Source organism: Montipora capricornis, chromosome 6 (genome assembly GCF_036669925.1).
Source record: "Montipora capricornis isolate CH-2021 chromosome 6, ASM3666992v2, whole genome shotgun sequence".
NCBI lineage: Eukaryota > Metazoa > Cnidaria > Anthozoa > Scleractinia > Acroporidae > Montipora > Montipora capricornis.
In genome coordinates, this window is record NC_090888.1 from 22,986,016 (window position 1) to 23,005,526 (window position 19,511).

The window sequence follows — 19,511 nt, forward strand, 5'->3', positions numbered from 1 at the left end:
GCAAAGTTTCTGAAACATCATCTTGAATGGAAGAATGACCGGAGCTATCAACCCCAAGGGGTCAAAAAACCTTGTAGCTGTACTGAGAATCAATCTTCTTGTTGCTGGTTGGGCATCTACATCTCCCAATGTCTTGTTCAGATCATAAATCAGTTCATCTTGGGTTGGGTTCCAAAGCATTCCCAAAACCCTTTGCTCCTTTTCAACTGATTTAGAGAAGCTTTCATCTTCATCTTCCACTCTAGCTCTATTGCTCTTTTCAAAGTCGTCACTGAAAGCCTCATCTTGTTCCAGTAAAATTCAGCAGACGTTCTGAATTGCTAATCCACTTTCTCATATTGAAGCCTCCTGACTTAAGACAGAGCTTTATCTTCTTAGCCAATTTGAACGCACTATCCACGTCACCATTTCCAGACACATAGTCATCAACATATAAAGGCTTCAACAGGTCTCTTGCAAGTGCACTGTCCACTGGCAAACATGTGTTCAAATGGTGTCTCATTGTGGCATTTAGAATGAAAGGACTTGAGTTTACACAAAACACCACACGTGCAAAACGTAGTACCTTGACTTCTGGACTTTCCTTATTCGGATCTTCAACCCATAAAAATCTCACAAAGTTCCTGTGTTCAGGATCAATCTCAATGTTCAAAAACGCCTTCTCAATGTCTGCAGTTAGGACAACTTCATGGACTCTAAACCTAAGCAAAATGTCAAATAACAAGGGATAAAGAGAAGGTCCAATGTGCAGACAGTCATTTGAACTAGGCCTAAACACTTTAGATGAGGCATCGTATACAACTCTCACCTTAGTTGCATCTCTGTCAAGTCTCACAACTGGCCTGTGTGGAAGATAGTGGACATCTCCAGGCGGTGGTATTTGATCTTGTCGTACCATTTCAACCACACCACTGTGCAGTTGCTCTCTAATCACACCATCATACTGCTTCAGAATTTCTGGTTGGTTCTTGAGCTTCTTGATTGTTGTTGTCAGTCTACGCAATGCCACTGTATAATTGTCTGGTAACATGGGTTGATTATCCTTGAAAGGTAACTTGACCTGGTATTTCTTTCCAGTAAATGTGATGTCATTTGAGAACTTGTCATAGACTGAAGTTTCATGTTCCTTAATGCCCAAATTTTGTAAGTCCCAAAATTTCTGCAGATCATCCTTCATATCACTTATCTCTGTGAACTCTATCTTTAACATATGCGTGGAACTCAGATTCACAGTGCATGATCTTGTCAATGGTGAGCACATAATTGGTCCTGATAAAACCCAACCTAAATTGGTTTCAAGGGCTACTGGTCCATAGGGATCTCCTTTAATGATGTTCCCAATAAAGAACGACCAGTAATAATCTGCTCCTATCAGCACATCAACACTGACAGAATCACTTGTATCACATGCAAGTTGTAGACCCTGCAAGTAGGGGAAGCATTCCAACTTGGTTCGAGACCGTTGATTAGACACTGGGCTGCAAATTACTGGTACAACATATGAGGTGATATACACATTCATTTCATCCAATGTTCTGACACACAATTGCACAACATCACATTCCTTTACAGAGGCTGAGTAATCTCCAAATGTTTTGATCAAAAGTGTCTCCTTACAAATGGTTGGTACGTTCCTTTCCTCACATCCCTTACTAGATATGTATGCTCTCTGGCTACAGGAATAAAATATCACCTTGACATCCAACCCAAGTTGTTGGTTGTCAGTTCTACAAACAAAAGCTTGCATGGGCTACCTGTAACAACACAAAGTTGGCATTGTTGCTAACGTGTATTGCTGAAGTTCCAGCTTCTCTGCTCCTATCTTGAGATGATCCAGATCCATGTGGTGTTGCCTCGTCACTAACTACATTCCTGGATGTTGGAATGTTCCTTATTCTTTCACAAATGGTTACATGGTGTCTACCTTCACAGTTAAAGCATTTTGCCTTTGACGGACAATTTGTGGAGATATGGCTACCCTTCTGGCACTCAAAACACTTGCCATTTCGTCTCAGTATTGTTCTCCTAGCTTTCGGTTCAGTGATGGTCATGCAGTTAATGGATTTGTGATTCTTCATGCAAAAAACACATTGTTGAGTAAATTCCTCACTGCCTGTGAGTGAAAAAAAGAGCATCTAACTCGTCAAATGCATCTTCAGTCGAACGCCCGACAATTATTGTCATTTGTCCGCTCAAAAGCATTATGGAAGAGCAGATAACATCGAATGAGTTTAGCCTTTCTGCCGCTGAACTAAGGTTTTACGGGGAGACTTTAAATTCCATCAGGAATGGCGAAGTCCAGGTAGTTTATGCCACTCCTGAACAAGCATTGAAAGAGCAGTTCACCGCCTTGTTGAAAGAAGACTGCCCTTTCCGCCACTCGTTGTCCCTCATTGTTGTGGACGAATCGCACACTGTTTACACATGGTAAGCGTTTGATTTGAATTTTTTCTTTCCTTAGTGTTTGCCAAAACCTGGATGCCCTCCGAATTATTGTGTTAAATGTTCATAGATTTCTCGTTTTTCACACTATGTTGTCACATACACAGCATCCAGTCGAATCTACTCATGCTACACTTGGCTATTTCGTGTGTTTCTATCGTTACATGCGATCAACAATACGATATTATCGATCGATTCTTGTCATGTTCGAGTTCTATATACTAACGAACTGAATTGCCTGGATTTCACTAAACTACATCAAAATTATGTGACCTGACTTTTATTGCTGCAATGTATTTTTTTGCTATAAGGGAATCGATTCAAAATCAAAGAAAAAATCGATAAAGCCTTTCAGAGAGCAGTATGAAAACTTTTCAGTGTTGAGATCTTTCTGTAGTGGTAAGTACATTTTTATTTTCACTGTGATCTGTTCAGATCTAACAAATTTCACGTTGCGAGGATTCGATAGCCAAATGGAAAGTGCGATGGGTATAACATTCTTACAATAATTTCTGTACATTGAGAGGATAGCCACTAACATGCAGTTCATCACCACTCAACTCTTTGCGGGATTGTTTTTTCGGTAAAATGTGCTGGAGCGAGGGCAATAAATTTTTATTTAACCTCTCTTGCATTATTTTTTTTGATTTATTAATCACATGCTGTTATGGGTAAGCCTACATCTAAAAAGCTTCCCTTCCCCCGGCCTTTCTCGTTTTCTTGTCAGTGTCAGCTTATGCATATGAAATCCCCAGTGTGAAGAGTGTAGAATGCAAATGCCCAACCAGGGAAAATTAGATATATTCTTCCCCAGAATATACTACAATGGACATTTACAGGCACATGTCATATGTGAGAATGTAGCTATTAGTAGTTATTTTTATTCGTCTGATCGAATTAGATTAATTATAATCCTATTCATTTTCCTTCTGTTGGTAGGAATTCCAGTTTTGGCTCTCACTGGTAGAGTAGATATAAAACTGAGAAGAAAGATCCGTCACATGTTGTCTTTGAGACCAGATGTCCACTGCATCACACTTTCTCCCGAGCGGAGCAACATCAAATTTACTGTGATGAAGGTTAAAAGGGAGCAGTATCATTGCAACTTTGAGTGGATTGCTGACATGATTAAAACGCAAGGTCTTGCAACTCCTAAAACTATTATTTTCTGTAACACAATGACAAATGTTGCCTCAGTAGTTGGAAATTTGTTTGCAATGTTAGGAAATGCAGTGTATGTACCTGGAAGGCCTCAAGTACCAGAAAACAAAGTAGTTGGCATTTTCCATTCATTGACGCTTCCCAAATACAAAAAGAGATTAATGGATTCATTTAAAAGTGACTCTGGATGTGTAAGGGTTGTGATTGCCACCTCTGCTCTCAGCATGGGAGTGAATTTCCCTGACACCAAGTATGTTGTTCATTATGGTCCAGCAAGGTCCTTAGTGGACCACATTCAAGAGGTTGGAGGGGCAGGAAGGAATGGTGAAAAGGCTGATGATATCACCATTTATTATGGTCAACAGTTGGCAGCATGTGAAAAAGGTGTCAAAGATTTCATGAAAACAGATGGTTGTCTCAGGAAAGCAATTTTCGTGCCATTTAAGCCAGATGTTGAATCTGTTACACCCATGCACGAGTGTTGCTCCATGTGTGAGCAGGATTGTAAATGCAGTGGCGACAGATGCAGCAGGATTCCCCAGCCATTTGATCATGAGGACAGTGTCAACTCTACCACTTACACTTCACTGTTTGAAAGGAATGTGTACCCTGAAGACAAAGAAGCCCTAAGATCTGCTCTTATTGGTCTTAAGGAGCGGTTTGACTCAACAGGATCGCCAGCTTTTGATCCTGTTAGCACCCATGGGTTTTCAATTGAACTTATAGAAGCAATTGTGAGTGACTGTGCACACTGTGCTACACAGGACTACCTCATGGCTTCGTTCCCACTGTTTTCTGAAGAGCATGCTTTTGTAGTTCTTGAAATTTTGCATGAAATCTTCGACGACATTCCCGGTATTGAAGAACTGATGCAAATAACGGTCTCTACCAGTTCCACATCTAGCCATGTACAGGTAACAAGATTGTGTGACATTGAGGACTACTTTGAGGAACCCAACTCTTTGTGTTTTGAAGACGATGACAGGGTAAATGTTGAAGAACTAGAAAACCCTTAGGAATGTTGCCTACATGTATGTAACCAATCAAAAGCTTGCAAATGGTATGCAAGAGCATTGTATCACTGAAATTAATTCATGTTTGCGTTTTTTTGTACTATACCGTAAAATCTCATGTCAAAGCCCTGGGCCTATATAACTTTTTAAGGGCTTTTGAGTGGACTTATAAATGGGGGGTAGGGGGTTAGGGGGGGGGAATGCTTATTTAGTGGGAGGTATATTCGCAAAGTGGAAAATTAGTCTCCGAACGACAAGATAAAACGGGATTTTACATGAGATTTTACAGTATACGTAGAAGTGACTTAGAAAAGCATTTGACGATAAAAACTTGCGACAAAACGTTGCTTAATAACATTGTAAGATTTAAAAAAGTTAAAATTAAACGATAAAAAGCTACAAAGAGCTAAAATTGACGACGTTTCGACGTTACAATGTTATTAAGCAACGTTTTGTCGCAAATTTTTATCGTTAAATTTTACAGTATGCTCTGATTAGTTAAGAGAAAGTTATTCCACATATTCAACCAATTATTAGTAATGCCCACTAAATCCAGTGGAAATAGATACAAGCAAAACTTAAGTATGCCATTTTGGTTGTCTTCGCATCTATTTTGCTAAAAACAAATGTATCCCAGTTGCCCGCCCTGGATTGTTTATATGGAAAAAAAAACGGAAATTGCTGGGATCGCGGTAACTTGGCTACCCCTGAGCACATCGAAATTGGTACAAGGAGATTATGGTTGTAGAACAACTGGGCTCATTGATTTTTGTAGAGGCACAAATGCAAACTGACTTTCCCTGTTAGTGAATTGTTTTATAATAAATCAGTTCAATGCAAATATTCACATCCAGTATGTACAAAAGAGAAGAATCCAAAGTACCTTTTGCATTCTCTTCATGTCAATAATATTGTCACTTTCATTGTTATTCTCTTGAAAGCTTCAGGTGATCATCTTTAACCTAACATGTATCCATATGGAATATTATTCTGCATCGCCCAGAATGCTATTGTCTTGGGCGACATGTACTTACAGAGCCCAGTTTTTCAATGCGCGGAATAATTATTGTATAGATAAAGATTTCGGAATTCCGACTGCACTCGTTAATGAATCGGTGACTGTCAATCAAAAGATCTCATGTGAAGTAGCAATAGCGCCCTAATTGAAAGGCGGCACACGCTCTTCACAAAGGGTTTTGTCAACAAAGTCGTGTGCAAGAACATTCAGCCTTCTTCTCGTTCTTCTTATTTTTTTTTTTGACATGTCACACTCGGAATGGTCTGAGTGCGGCAGCGAAATGTTTTCCCACAAAACATTCTTCTTTCTAAGCGTAGCCAAAGTGAAAGTGCGGTGCGCGAAACACTTGCTTCTATTTCATTGTTGTCCTTTTTTACCGCTCGACCGGTAAAAGCAATTCATTAGATCAAGTCTTTTACTCGATCGGTTTCTTGTCTGCACGTTGTTTAGAATTTTAAAGACAACACAGGTCTTTTCTATTCGTAAGACGGTGAGGAAAATAAAATAAATGGCATTTATGTTCGAAACCGAGCCGAAACAAAAAAGAAAAGGCAAGCGATGGGTAACATTGTTGTCCATTGTTTGTGAAATAATTATTCAAAATTCTATCCACTCTGACGCGGCAACTCGACGATAACATGGAACCGATTTTCTGTAAGTTGAACTGGAGGGCATCGAACACTTAGCACTGTAATGGCCTAATTTGCGTGCTATTGTTTTGGGAGGCGGAGTTCTGCATATTATTATTACTCGCGGGAGTTTCAAAATCAGTCAATCATTCTCCCGAACAGCCTCCAAAAGGCAAATTAGCGGAAGGTTGACGAGGGTGTTCAGAAAACCGCATTTCGATAGTACTTGTAGCTGTCGTAAACCAGCGAAAATTTGCAGGAGCTTTTCCGACACCCGGTACTAACTTTTCCATATGCTGACCGTAAACTTAACCGATCAGCTCGTCGGAATATTCCGCTTATAGTACAGCTTCCATACTACAAGGCTCCCAAAATAGTCGATTTTCAAAGCAAATTTGATAATACTTGTAGAGACCTTAAAAAACAAATTTTGTTCAGAATCATTTATTGATCCTTTCTCTACAAATTCCATATACTGGTACTTGGCCAGGGGAATTAATATGTTGGTGAAACAGAAAAACGTACACGCTGGTAGCCGCTTATTGGCCGTATTCTTTGTCATTACGCGCACCTTTCTCTAATCAATTTTGAATTTTAGCGCCGGCACGCATAAAAAGTACCCGGATGTGTCGCGGCATTCTGGGCGATGGTCTATTTTTCAGTTGATAATCTCATAATAATATTAGCAATTCGGGTCTTCTGATTAAAAATGCATGTTTGTCCTTCCTTGTCAATTGCCAGTTACTATTTTATCCTGCAACTAAATATATATATTTATTTTGCGGCAGAGGTAATTTGAACATGAATAAATTTAGGAATCATAGATTATTGCTCCAGAGATTAATTTTTCTTTCATATTATGATACAATTTGCTATAATCTACTTTTCCTGGGATACTTGGAGCAAAATTGGCAAAGGAGGGGTGTCCTTTTCTCCCGGGGGTCTGTTGGAATGCTTTAATGTGGTTAAGGTCTTGAAAAATCTGAAAGACAGTCTCTTCTGGACTCTTCACACTGCGTGCTCTGGCCTTAACTTCCCAGTTGCAATCATTGTCAACTGAGTCTAGAATACGCTCCAGGGTTTCGAGGCTTAATGCAACCCTTTGCGCATTATTTTCGTTCATGTTGGCACCAAGCACTTTAAGGCAAGCTTTTAGGAAATTATTAAGGAGCTCGAGTGGTAACATAAAAAATATAACTTCTGGCCAATAAGATAGGGGACTGACTATACCTGTTCATTGAGGCTTTTGTCTTGAACACTAAGCCACATCTTGCACTGCATCTGAAGTACCCTTCACTATCCTTTTCTTCATGGGGTGGTGTGTCTGGCACGCAAAGGTCTTCATGTTCAGGTAGTTCATGGCTGTAAGGAAAATTGCTTTGAATTAACTGAAAATGCTAAGCTCTAAATAATAAATTATTAAAATCGACTATCTTGAATTAAACTAGAATTACACCTTGTGCCATTAGCCACCTACTGGACTCGCCACGCATGGGACTTGTAGGTCATTTCACAACCAGGTGCTCTGCATCTGTAACCATTAATCTCATTGCTGTGGAGGCGATCAACTTCATCAGCAACCACAACTAAGTCTCTATTGACGGTTCCATCTAATACAAACTGGGTCATGTACTCATCAATGATGGCATTGAGCCACTGTCTTCTAGCAGTTGCAGTGTCGGATTCTGCCGGAAACCGATCATGGAAACTACTTGGCAATTCTTAAAATGAATTATTAAGAAGTCATTAATATGAAACATAATTCTTTCACTGGGGAGGGGGAAACATCCATAGGATGTTACGGGTTGAGTTGGGGGACCAGGGTTAGCTTTTGTCAAAAATTCTTTGTGCTTTTTTGGTGAAAAATTAATGTATGGATCTGCCCCTGCACTAACGTTACTTCAAACTGACCTTTTAGGCTTGTCGCTCCAATGTGGGTCAGGAATGATGCCAAAATGTGTGCTTCGATTTCTCTGTCATGAAAATCACGAAATGCATTGTACTCGTCATGTGGGCCTTTCTTTGCATTTGTTTTCCCAGTACGGTTCATGGAACACGTGGCTCCGATTTCTTGGGCAGAACTTGCCCTGAAGAAAGTCTTGTACTCAAGCTAAACGAGAAAACAATTAATCAAGCACATGACAGTGCTCAACAGGGAAGGATCTCCCCACCTACGTAGCACACTCAGTTTGACTCCAGTTTAATCATGCACATCAATCATTTAGCTAATATAGCTTTACAAATCTTGTTATATTACCTCATATTGTTTAACCTTAATATGCCAATCTGTGTGTACTGGATCGAGGCCTTCAAGACGGTCAATTCTGGAATCACCATCTTTAAACATCCACTGAGCATTTCTGGCACGTTCTTCTGTTAGAGCATCACCATCAAAGAATATGGGCTCCAGAATTTCGCCCTGATTTGATCCTACATCGGTCAATGGAACATAATGCTGCTGGTACTTCATCATTAACTGTACCATTTCTCCAGCAATATTGGAATTAAAAAACTCAAGACCAAGACAGTTCTGTAAGTTAAGCAATTGAATTTCAGAGCATTGCTTTCCTTGCAACAAGTTTTTTTTGATTATGAGAATTCTGGAAAAGGAAAGCATCAAAAATATTCTCATAGCAAAAGAAAATACATAGGACTCTTTTGATACACTACAAGGGAATAAGAAGCTTAGGTCATGAGTAACTATCAGCATCATAAAAGGATATGACTGTGACCACTGATGAAGTATATGACAATAAAAATAAGTTCAAAAACTATATTGTTACGTTTTAATGTTTTTTGTTGTTTTCTTGTTATTTAACAATTATTCACCGAAGCCGAAGTGATTATCGGTGCATAATCACCGAGACGACGTCGAGGTGAATATTCACCGATAATCACTGAGCCTTGTAATAAATGTCATTAGTATAAATACACAGGTGATTATTTCAAAAAATAGAAAAAAAAATTGTTTCAACGCAAAATCATCTACACTCACAGTGGCAAAACGACTACTGGCAGCCATTTTGTCCGTCGAGGTGATTATCGACTGATAATCCGAGATAGCGAGCCAATGAGAGCGCGCGATTTTGTATAATCACCTTTGTATCTAGGCTAATGACATTTATTACATAATTGCTTTACATATTCCTTTAGAGTTTTTATAAATACTCACAATGTTTGATTTCTTTGATGCGTCTTCCAAAAATGGATGAGGCAGATGGTGGATAATAACATCTCTGAATATGGTAAATGGTGCATAGTACTTCACAAGTACACGGCCAATCAATACTGAACATTCTCGCCTGAATGACTCCTGGATGTCCTTGTTTGGCAAGTGCTGAGATAATGGCAGGTCTTTCGGGTTGCACTGTGGGCGTACTTCCTCAAGAGTATACGGTGTTTTCACCCGGTCTTCGACAGCAAACTGATGGGTCCAGTGAATTGACTTGGTTCCATGTCCCTTTGGTGGTAAACGTGCTTGGATGCTCATATCAATGTTGTCATCCACAATTCTTAAAGTCGATAAAAAAATTCTCGCGGTTGCTTAAAATGAGTACAACAATGTTTATATATTCGTTTCATATAACTGGCCTGTTTTGAGGTCTATCTTCTTTTAACTATTGCTTGGCTGGACTCATTTTTCTGGAAATTTGTCAATTATTTTTAACTGGCATAAAAATGTTATTTTCAATATTACTAAGAAAAAAATGTTTTACATCACATTTGTCTACAAAGGAAATGAAGTAAGCTGAGTTTAAAATATGAACACAATGGAGACAGAAATAAAATCGAACGCTCAACCACACAAAAATATATAGCTAAGCCTATTTAACTTGCTGCGTTCTTATAGCTTTTACACAAAACGTTTGTGGGCCCGATTTTGCCTCGCAAAAAAAAAAAGTTACGTTAGGAAATTGTTGTACACGCGATTCAAACACACCTGTGAAAACGCCCACTAATACGACCGTCAAATCGTAGCGTGTAATTATAGTCTTGACTAATTCGAAATAATTCTCACCTGTACGTCTTCCGATCTTTGGAATTCTCCGTCGCAAGTATTTCCTTGACGTCTTCTGCTGATGCTCGACCCGAAAAAGCCGACTTCTCTTCCAAAAGAGTCACACACTTCTCAAAACCTTTCGAAAAAAAATTGCTGTACTCCTGAAGAGTAGCCCGCGACAAGTCTACAATGCCTTCATTTGATTGCTTTTCTATGACTTCAGAAAGCAAACTCACGACTTTCTACTTCCTGTTTCCACGATAAGATCTTAGCATCATAGGATTCTACCATTTCCACTTGCTTTTTGATTGTTTGATCGTGTGACATGCAAATACCAAGTCGATTCAATCTTGTAAAGTCAGAACTTTTGGCACCGCTGTGAATTAAAATAGCTGAAATTCGGTGAGCTACTGCAGACAGTTTATTGTTTCTGCACCGTGCCACAATTGCAGTAGACAGAGCAATGGCGTTTGAAATTTTAAAATCACTAGGTTTCGACACTTTGGCACAAGCTCCTCTCGCACATGCAAACCAAATGGGGCATTTGTTTATGACTTCATTCGCTATCGCGGTATGTGACAGATTTTTCAGATCTTCCGGCGAAGTTTTCTTTAACGAGTTCGGGGACTTACAATAAAAGTCAAACTCGCGATTGATTGTGCTTTGAACAGCCCAAGGCAAAACATTTTGAATTTCCTTCATTTTAAAAATGATGTTTAGTACAGCTTTCCATTCCTTGCGTGTGATGTACTTGACCAAATTTCCAATCTCGCTGCCTTCGTATTCAGACCTTTTCGTGCAATTGGCATAATTATTTTCAACAACAACTGAAGTTTCGGCGGGCTTGTTCCGTTGCGGGATGTGTATCGCTGCACGAAACTCTGGGAGAGAATTTTCCATGTCTTCCGACTCTTCGTAGTCAGTTGCCAACGATCGGCGAACTCTGGCTGTTCGGGAAATACATGTAATGGCGCTTGCTGTGTTGGTACACGCGAAGACTTTTTGTCCTGTGAACAATGCGGGGATTAACTCATTCGCTTCAATCGCAAAACCTCCTGCTCTCCATTTGTGGCGTGGTCGTCAGCAGTCGTGGTTAAAACTGGATTTGGCTTATTTAATTTATCTTTAATAAAAGAAAGCATAGCGGCACAATTCCTAACCTTCGTCCCACACGGCGAACAGACTCTTCAAGAAAGCGAGTTCTTTTCTTCAAGGTGAAGAGACAGCTCGACTCGGAATATCTCAGCCAACATTGGCAAAGTCTTTCCATTTCTCTGTGGCGCGGTAAAGATGTTTTCGGTTGTTATCCATCCAGGCTTAACTGAATTTCCAAACTGCGTTTTAAAACAACAACTGCACAATCTGCAATTGTCAGACGCTGTCGCTTCTTTTGGTTTTCTTCCTCTACGCGAGGCGGGTTTTTTCGGTGTTGTTTGACTCATTGAACACATTTCTCTTTAACAAGGACACATCCTACATTTTTTACAGAAAAAAACAAACGCCTGTCCTTTCCAAAACTTTCCGAAACTCCACTGAATACACGCGTTGCTTGCGTTCGCCAAAAATACGACTGTTTTGCAGTCTAGAAACTTCGCGCAAACTGAATAGCGAAGATAAAACGTCCGAACATGACAACACAACTAATTTCCCGCGAAAAAAGGGCATACAGTGTATGAAATTTAAGATGTGGTCGGAGCTGTCAAACGATTACTGGCACCTTAGTGACATTATTCGAACCCCTGCTTAGAACAAATTCGTTGTATCAAAAGCCGACAGTCGGTTTCTCGCCTCACACGCCCTACGGGCGTGTGAGGCTCGCGCGCTTCACAAGGGAGGATCACGCTTACGGCACTTCGCGCCTTCCGAAAATGGAAGAAAACGACTGTTTTGCAGTCTAAGGCAGAATGGGGTTGTTTGCTTCTTGCTCTGTACTGTTCAAACCTGGGTGTATTGGCATTTGCACCACTTGTTTTCATTACAGTACATCAGTCTTTCCCTGGCTTCCAACTCAGTTTTCAGTGCACTCACAAGGCATCAAGATTCCATGATTCCTCACTGCCAAACTTACGGCTTACAACAACTCGTAACTCTGAGGGGATTTTTTTCCATCACGACTTGGACCAATAAATTCCCAAAGGACCGTGATTCAACTCCTAACGCATTCAAACCTCTAATATTGATTTCAATCTTGTCAAAAAATTCACGTAATTTCTGTTTCATGCACTGAATTGACAGACGGAAGTTTCAATAAGGCATCCATATAATTTGATATCAGCAACTGCGGTTTAGCAAAGCGGTCCTTAAGAATGTCAATGGCTACTTTATAATTGTCTGCGGTCAGAGGCAGTCCAGCAATGGCGGATTCAGCATTGCTCGTTACACAACTGTTCAGATAGGTGAATTTTCCAATGGCCAAGATGCCAGTATTTCCATCGACAGCAGATTGAAATGTGTCCCAGAAACCCTGCCATTCTTGATAATTTCCCGAAAATGATTTGAGTTCGAGTTAAGGTAGTTTCACTTTTGCGCTTTCGGTATTTCTGGTACTACTACTTTTCTGATTTGTCGCATTGGCCTGTGTGTGTTCGCCATGTTTCCCTTTCTCCAAACTCAAATCGATTTTCGCTAAAATACTGTAAACGTGCTCACAAAACTCACCAGAATCTTCTATTTCTTTCTCCAGTTCCTTTGGTTTGCTGAGGTCTAATATTGTTTCATCCAGCTTTTTGGTCGTTTCCAATTTTTCGGTCAACAAGGCTTTCAGAGCCGTTAACTTTTCCCTGAACGACGTTAAATCTCCCACGTGTTCTGTCAAAATTTTTTCCACATTCCCCACTCTTTTGTACACAAAGGCCCTATGTGCATCTCGTATTTTCCTGTTCTTGTCGATATTCATGACGCTTTATGTCCATAAACACCCTTTTTTAGTAGACTTCGCCTTTTTCCAATTCAAAAAATCCTTCGATGACGGCAATAGCTTTGTTGTTCTACTCCTTCTTGTATTTCCTCCGACTCGAAAGGACCATGTAATGAATCTTTATGGTATATTTAATTCATTTCCTGGTGAATGACCGTTTCAGGCCTTAAGCACGGTTGAAATCTAAAACTCAATACTCAACTTGACACTCGAAGCGATACGACGATCGATCAAAACTCAGACTAAGTCCTTCTTTTACACGTGACTTTCTTTCCGCCACATAATGTATGTCAAATCTATTTTTAACAACTCTTTCCTTTCCAACACAGAATGGTCATACCTGAAGATCCTCTACATCTCCGAAAGGCTAGACCACAAGATCACTAACAACTTCCGTAAAGAGGGCATACCCTCTACGCATCGCACATAAGTCATATATATACCCTAAGAAAAGCCCTTTCTCACAAAATCACGAAGCGTACATGCACAAGAGACAATTGCCCCATCCCCCACACCAAGTTGTGTTTATTGAGAAAAGCCGTTTACCAGATAACATGCAAAAACTGTAACCATCCAACATTAACCGTGTGAAAGAACATAACGCGTTCCAAACTAATTTGTGGCATTACATTTTAGAGAAATTCAGTGCAGAACAACTATAATTTTGCCAATCCAAGCAAAGTTGGGTGTTCCGTCGGAGAAAAATAAGGTCTCAGTTAAGTTTACATGAGTCACGATTTGAAAAAACACAATTCCGTCAAAAATCACGATTTTATTCTTCCAGTGAGCAAGCCTAACTATATAAGAACACAGTTTAGTATTTACAAAAGGACGTTTCGAATTTCGGATACCCCTTACACTTTTCAATGCAAAAACGATCATTACCAAGTTACATTGAATGGTCTTCCGCATTTCGGACCCCTCAACTCTTATCTGACAAAAAACTATGATAACATTACTACCTAACTTAAAATGCCTTCCCAATTTCGGACCTCAACACTTATCCGACAAAAAAGCGATGATTATACCACTTAACTTGAAAGGTTTTCCGAATTTTGGACCCCTCAACTCTTATCCGAGAAAAAACGATGATTACCACTTAATTAACTTAGAATGCCTTCCGAATTTCGCACCCCTAAACTCTTATCCTACAAAAAAAAAAACGATGTTTACTAACTTGGAGACCGCCTTATGTTTTCAAAATAGTTTCCACTTTTTCCTTTAGCGCTCTGAGCTAAGAAAGGGTCAATGACCGCGGGCATTCTTGTTGATTATACCTACGACGGTACAACTTAAACAAACGTGTTTCATTGTAGTTCTTTACATCATTTAACTTGCGATAAGACGCTTTAATATATATATTTCCGCTTTCTCTATCAGCCACTTAAAAGTAACAACCCTTGGTCGCAAGTTAAACAGATTAAGGTGTGAAATTCCTTTTTGAAGAAAAAACAATTAAATATTGACATAAAAATGCGTATAATTATGTTACTGGGTGCCTCCAAACAAAGCAGCTCTCACTCTCTCTCTCTCTTTCTCTCTCTCTTTCTCTCTCTCTCCTCTCTCTCTCTCTCTTTCTCTCTCTCCCTCTCTCTCTTTCTTTCTTAGCTGGTCTGCAAATTCAGCTTTGTCACTTCCTTGCTTAGTTTCTCTGCAATGAAAATTTATTTAGGCAAAATTATCTGAAATAACACCATTTCTTGAAAATATTGTATATCTAATCTTGAACTTTCAACAAAATAGTTGCCTCTTAAACATGATCTTGTCTTGTGATTTCCAGTTCAGTCTTTCAAATGTGTACTAGGCTTGTGTGGCCTTTACAACTGAGATTCTTTGTTCATTGTTTTTCTAAATGAAGGGGAATATATTCGCATCTTTGTATGAACTCACCTCAGGTATGTCATCCAACGAATTCCCGAGGAGTTTTCCAATAGCGGTCTGCACTGACGATCATTCAATGACAAGTGGAATCATAGCCTCTGCTAAATCGGCATCGACTGAACTAATGACTCGAGAGTTCGCGCTGTCTTCTTGACATTTTTTCCCTTTTTTCCGCAGAAACCCCTGAAATTACAGGATTACCCGTTAGACTAAGCTATTTTCCGACTGAATCTAAAGTAATTAGTCTGAATTTTTGAAAAATGTAATGCCACAATTTAGTTTGGAACGCGTTACATCTCAAAAGCCAAAATTCATCCAAAAACAAACATCTCAGCATATGCCAAAACAATATTACAAAGGCATTGAAGTTAAAATCATTGTACTGGAAAACGACCCTGTAAACCTACGACTATTTGAAGCGTTTTACACGTGGAAAAACAAACCAACACTTAACTCCCGAGAAGAATGTATTGAATTTGCGGACCTTTTGTTCTATTGTTTTAATACCTCTCTTTTCACACTGGTTCCCCTGACAGTGACACTCACTCATTAGTAGATTGACAAATTTTGTTCCTTTTATTCGGCCCTTGCGCAATATTTTATTTCATCTTATCCTTACCTGATGATGCCGTTGAGCGGCGAAAGCTCGGACTTTTAGTGTTTTAGTACTTTACAGTAGTTCAAAGCCAATTTAGTATTGTTATCCTTTTGTTATTTTACATGGAAAAAAACGAATTCATTCTGTTAGTAAATGATGTCCCTAAAATATTCCAAAAAAAAAGACAAATAATAAGCAGTCTTTAAAGGTGAAGAAAGTTACGAGAGGACTTTCAGATTTAGTCGTACGGAAACTTAACCTGAGTGATTTACAAAACAGAATATTAATACACTGTATTAGTAACTATAAAATAAGCCAACTGCTCGCCGTAGGAGAAAAATTCCAGCAGCACTTGAAACATGTAGCTGGCAGATCTGTCATCTAGACTTTGGTCATTTTGGGGTACACGATCTTCCACGGTTGTAATTTCTTTCTCATCGCTTGCAGTGACATTTAAAGTGATTTGATTTTTTTCCCCGAGACCGACAATCGTTTTTCTCGTCAAAGTTTGATCAGTGCGTCGAAAAATCTCGAAGCAGTAAGCTAAAAAGAGCCGAGTTTTCGAGTTATTGTACGAATTTGACATGACACTGTCAAGGTTTGTCCATTCACAATGGAAATAAAGTTAATTAAACCAATCAAATATACTTGCTTTAGTCAATCGAGTACATTCGCCATCAGATCAACACTGGCTTTTGAAGGATATTTCTCGTTATTGGAGTAGCTTTGGGCTCGTTCCCTCTCTGTTCGATAGTTCAATAGTCGACCACCTGACAGAAGTTGGGAGGGAGTTCCAGTCATCGTGTTTTAACCCATGGGTCAGCACCCTTGGTTGAGCATTGGGCCCTTTCCATTTTACCTGGCCGTTTGAGTTAAAACTTTCGATAATCTATAAGCCGAAAGGAAGAGCATTTTTCGGTTGGCCGCTCGAAACCAATCACATCATAATCAATGCAAACAGCTCTTGCGCGCGAGGAGGAATGAACCATTGTTCCGGAACTCTGGATTTTAGGACAGCTTCGCGAGGTGCACCCCAATTTCTAGCTTGCGAAGCAGGCAATTTGGCGAACTTAGACTCTTCTTTTCGCCAGGGTTGACTTTTAAGTGATCGTTTTGAATATGGCCGTGCGAAAACCTGGAGGAAAGTCAAAGGACAACGGGACGGGGAAGGAGCTGAGAAAAAGGAATGAGAAACCGCCTGCAATCAACCCCTCAACATTTTCAAAACTCACGAAGGGAGAAAAAATTGTTCCTGATTGGCTGATAAAGTGTCAGAAAAATCCCCCTGTCAGTCAAAATATACCTCTCCCTTTCATACCTTCCTTGCGGTAGATTGGATTTTCTGGTGTTCTTAAATAAGATCAGAAAGACATAAAACGACTAATTAATGCAGGTGATATTTTGGCGGTCCTTCCCAAGGGATTTGGCAAAAGCTTCATATTTCATAGGCAGCCGTTGAGAATTTAAACGCATTATAAGACTTTGTATGGGAAATAAAATACCGTCGATTATGAAGCCTAAAAGACGCTCAATTTAACGTTCATTCAATAAAATGAATAAAACTGACTCACCTCTGGTGTATTCTTGTGCGTATTGGAGCTTATTTTACCGTTTCGGGAATTCCGTGTTTTCACTGTTCTAAGACTTACCCCATCCCCACAGCGGCTTCTAGTAACCATGGAGCTTTTCGAGAAGCCGCTGTGGGGATGGGGTAAGTGTTGTACATGAAAGACTGTACCTCATTGGGTGGAGTTAATTTGACCTCGGACCCAAGCTCCGTGAACAATTTGGAAATCATCAGCTGTTATTTTTATCAGCTAACGTGGAATCGGAAGCAGAAAATGCTCATTTCCAGCCAAGTGCGTGGGGATGTTTGACGACGAAACATTCACCGAGGTTCGCAAATGATGGGGCTTTAGTTCTGCGTGAAAAAATCACGGCTGGGATGCCGGGATTTTCGAGGCGCAAACCGCCTCTGAGCTGACTAGGCGAGCTTAAGGTCGAAATATTGGTGTACTGCCTTGACTTCGTCTTACAACAGTAAAAACACGGAATTCCCGAAACGGTAAAATAAGCTCCAAAACGCACAAGAACACACCAGAGGTGAGTCAGTTTTATTCATTTTATTGAATGAACGTTAACTTGAGCGTTTTTTAGGCTTCATAATCGACGGTATTATATTTCCCATACAAAGTCTTATAATGTGTTTAAATTCTCAACGGCTGCCTGTAGTGACGCGAACTTGGGCTGCCTATGGCATCAGTTATCACACCTTTGATTTGGCAAAAGCTTCATATTTCACCTTTTTGTAACCGGCGAAACGTATTCTGCATTAGTAATCACACTTTTAAATTTGAGAAGTATCATCGGTGACCAGATCAAAGAAGCTGAAGGATCAGGGCCCACGGCAACCTCGTTAAGTTGGCGGCTGGCAGATGTATCCATTGGCAAGCTCCAGCTAGTTTTCGTATCGGCAGAAGATACATTGGACAAGGCATTTCTCAAAGTGCTGAAATGACATTCTAATAACTTTCACTAAAAAATGTCGGCTATGTAATATATACATCTTATTCGATGGTTTAACATATAATACGCGCCGATTTTTGCGAGTTGCGTAGTAGTTTTCCGAGCCCCTGCGGGGCTCGGAAAAATACCAGCAATGAGCAAAATGTCCGCTTGTGTTATATGTTAAACCATCGAATAAGAGATTTATTATTCCAGTACAAATAGGTGTTATTTTGATTCAATTTTATCTGGTAAGAGTGTTTCTAAAAAATACATCATCTGTCCTTTAGGGCCCGTGCGAACGATGTATACAGGACGGAACACCTGGCCAAATGTCCTTTATTTGATTGTATAATTGAAATGACGAGTGACAAGCGATGACTAGCTCAATTGTCAGGCTTTGTATCTCGTTGAAAACAACTTTTGTCATTGAAAAACTGCCGTTCCGTCCGTATTTGCTCTGTTCTAAACCTGTCAAACCCGGACACTACAGTGTAATACTGTCTCATATTTTGCGCGTTCTCTTGACCAAATATAGTAAAATGGCGTAATAGTGGAATAATAAATATATATATCATTGTCGACGAATCGCACCCAGTAGAAACATGGACAGGCAAACGTTACGGTAAGTTGAAATCTCAGTTCGATCTTGTAAATTTTTTCCCAAGCAAATAAATTGTGTTACCGCCACTGTTTACACAAGGCGCGCTGTGATTGGTTGGGAGTTGACATCAAACCCGTGCTCGCCACACATGATTGGTTTCTCGCTCATTCTCCTCGCCTCCTTCCCCCCTCGCTTGCTTTTCTCGTAGGCATGTTCACTCGAAAGTCAACCCGGTGGAAAGAAGCTTCTTAAATTCACCAAGCCGCCTCCTACGCAGGCTACCAAATTTCTATTAGATTTCTTATTTGTTTTTTTCGGAATTTTTGGTCGAATGGAACCTTGAACCCTTGAACAACCGCGAGGGAAGCCCCGGCGGGTTCTAAAAATAACTGAAAAGAGAGTGCTCTAGGCTCTCTTTGTAATTTCATCTGAAAAATAGATGAATTACAAACCGGAGGCCCCATCTCACAACCTTCGCTCTGGAAGTCTAGGGAAACACAAAGGAACGCAAAGAATGCTGAGGGCACCGAAATCCTGATGGTATGGTGTCTCCCATTCTCTCTAACGGCAAGATATCATCGGTATACCTGTGGCATCCCTAAAAGGTTACATAGGCAAAAGTAGGTTGAGGGGTCTTCGACACTCGCTGGAACATGTAGAAGCAGGTAAGACTTGTTTTCTGGGGTGTTCCTAAAAGGAGGAACGGCGGACCGCGGAACTTCCGGAACTCACGGAACCCGTGA

At 40.0% G+C, this 19,511-nt stretch overlaps 2 protein-coding genes across 2 annotated transcripts; one reads left to right on the plus strand and one right to left on the minus strand.

Annotated features, from left to right (window-relative positions):
- Positions 1 to 280: 280 nt before the first annotated feature.
- LOC138053462 (uncharacterized) lies at positions 281 to 1,747 on the minus strand. Its single transcript, XM_068900090.1, has one exon. It carries the CDS (start codon positions 1,745 to 1,747, stop codon positions 281 to 283), a length of 1,467 nt encoding a protein of 488 aa, XP_068756191.1.
- Positions 1,748 to 2,203: 456 nt separating this feature from the next.
- On the plus strand, positions 2,204 to 4,619 carry LOC138053463 (ATP-dependent helicase wrn-1-like). Its single transcript, XM_068900092.1, has 3 exons — positions 2,204 to 2,427; positions 2,840 to 2,931; positions 3,382 to 4,619. Exons 1-3 carry the CDS (start codon positions 2,204 to 2,206, stop codon positions 4,617 to 4,619), a joined length of 1,554 nt encoding a protein of 517 aa, XP_068756193.1.
- The last annotated feature ends 14,892 nt before the right edge of the window (positions 4,620 to 19,511 follow it).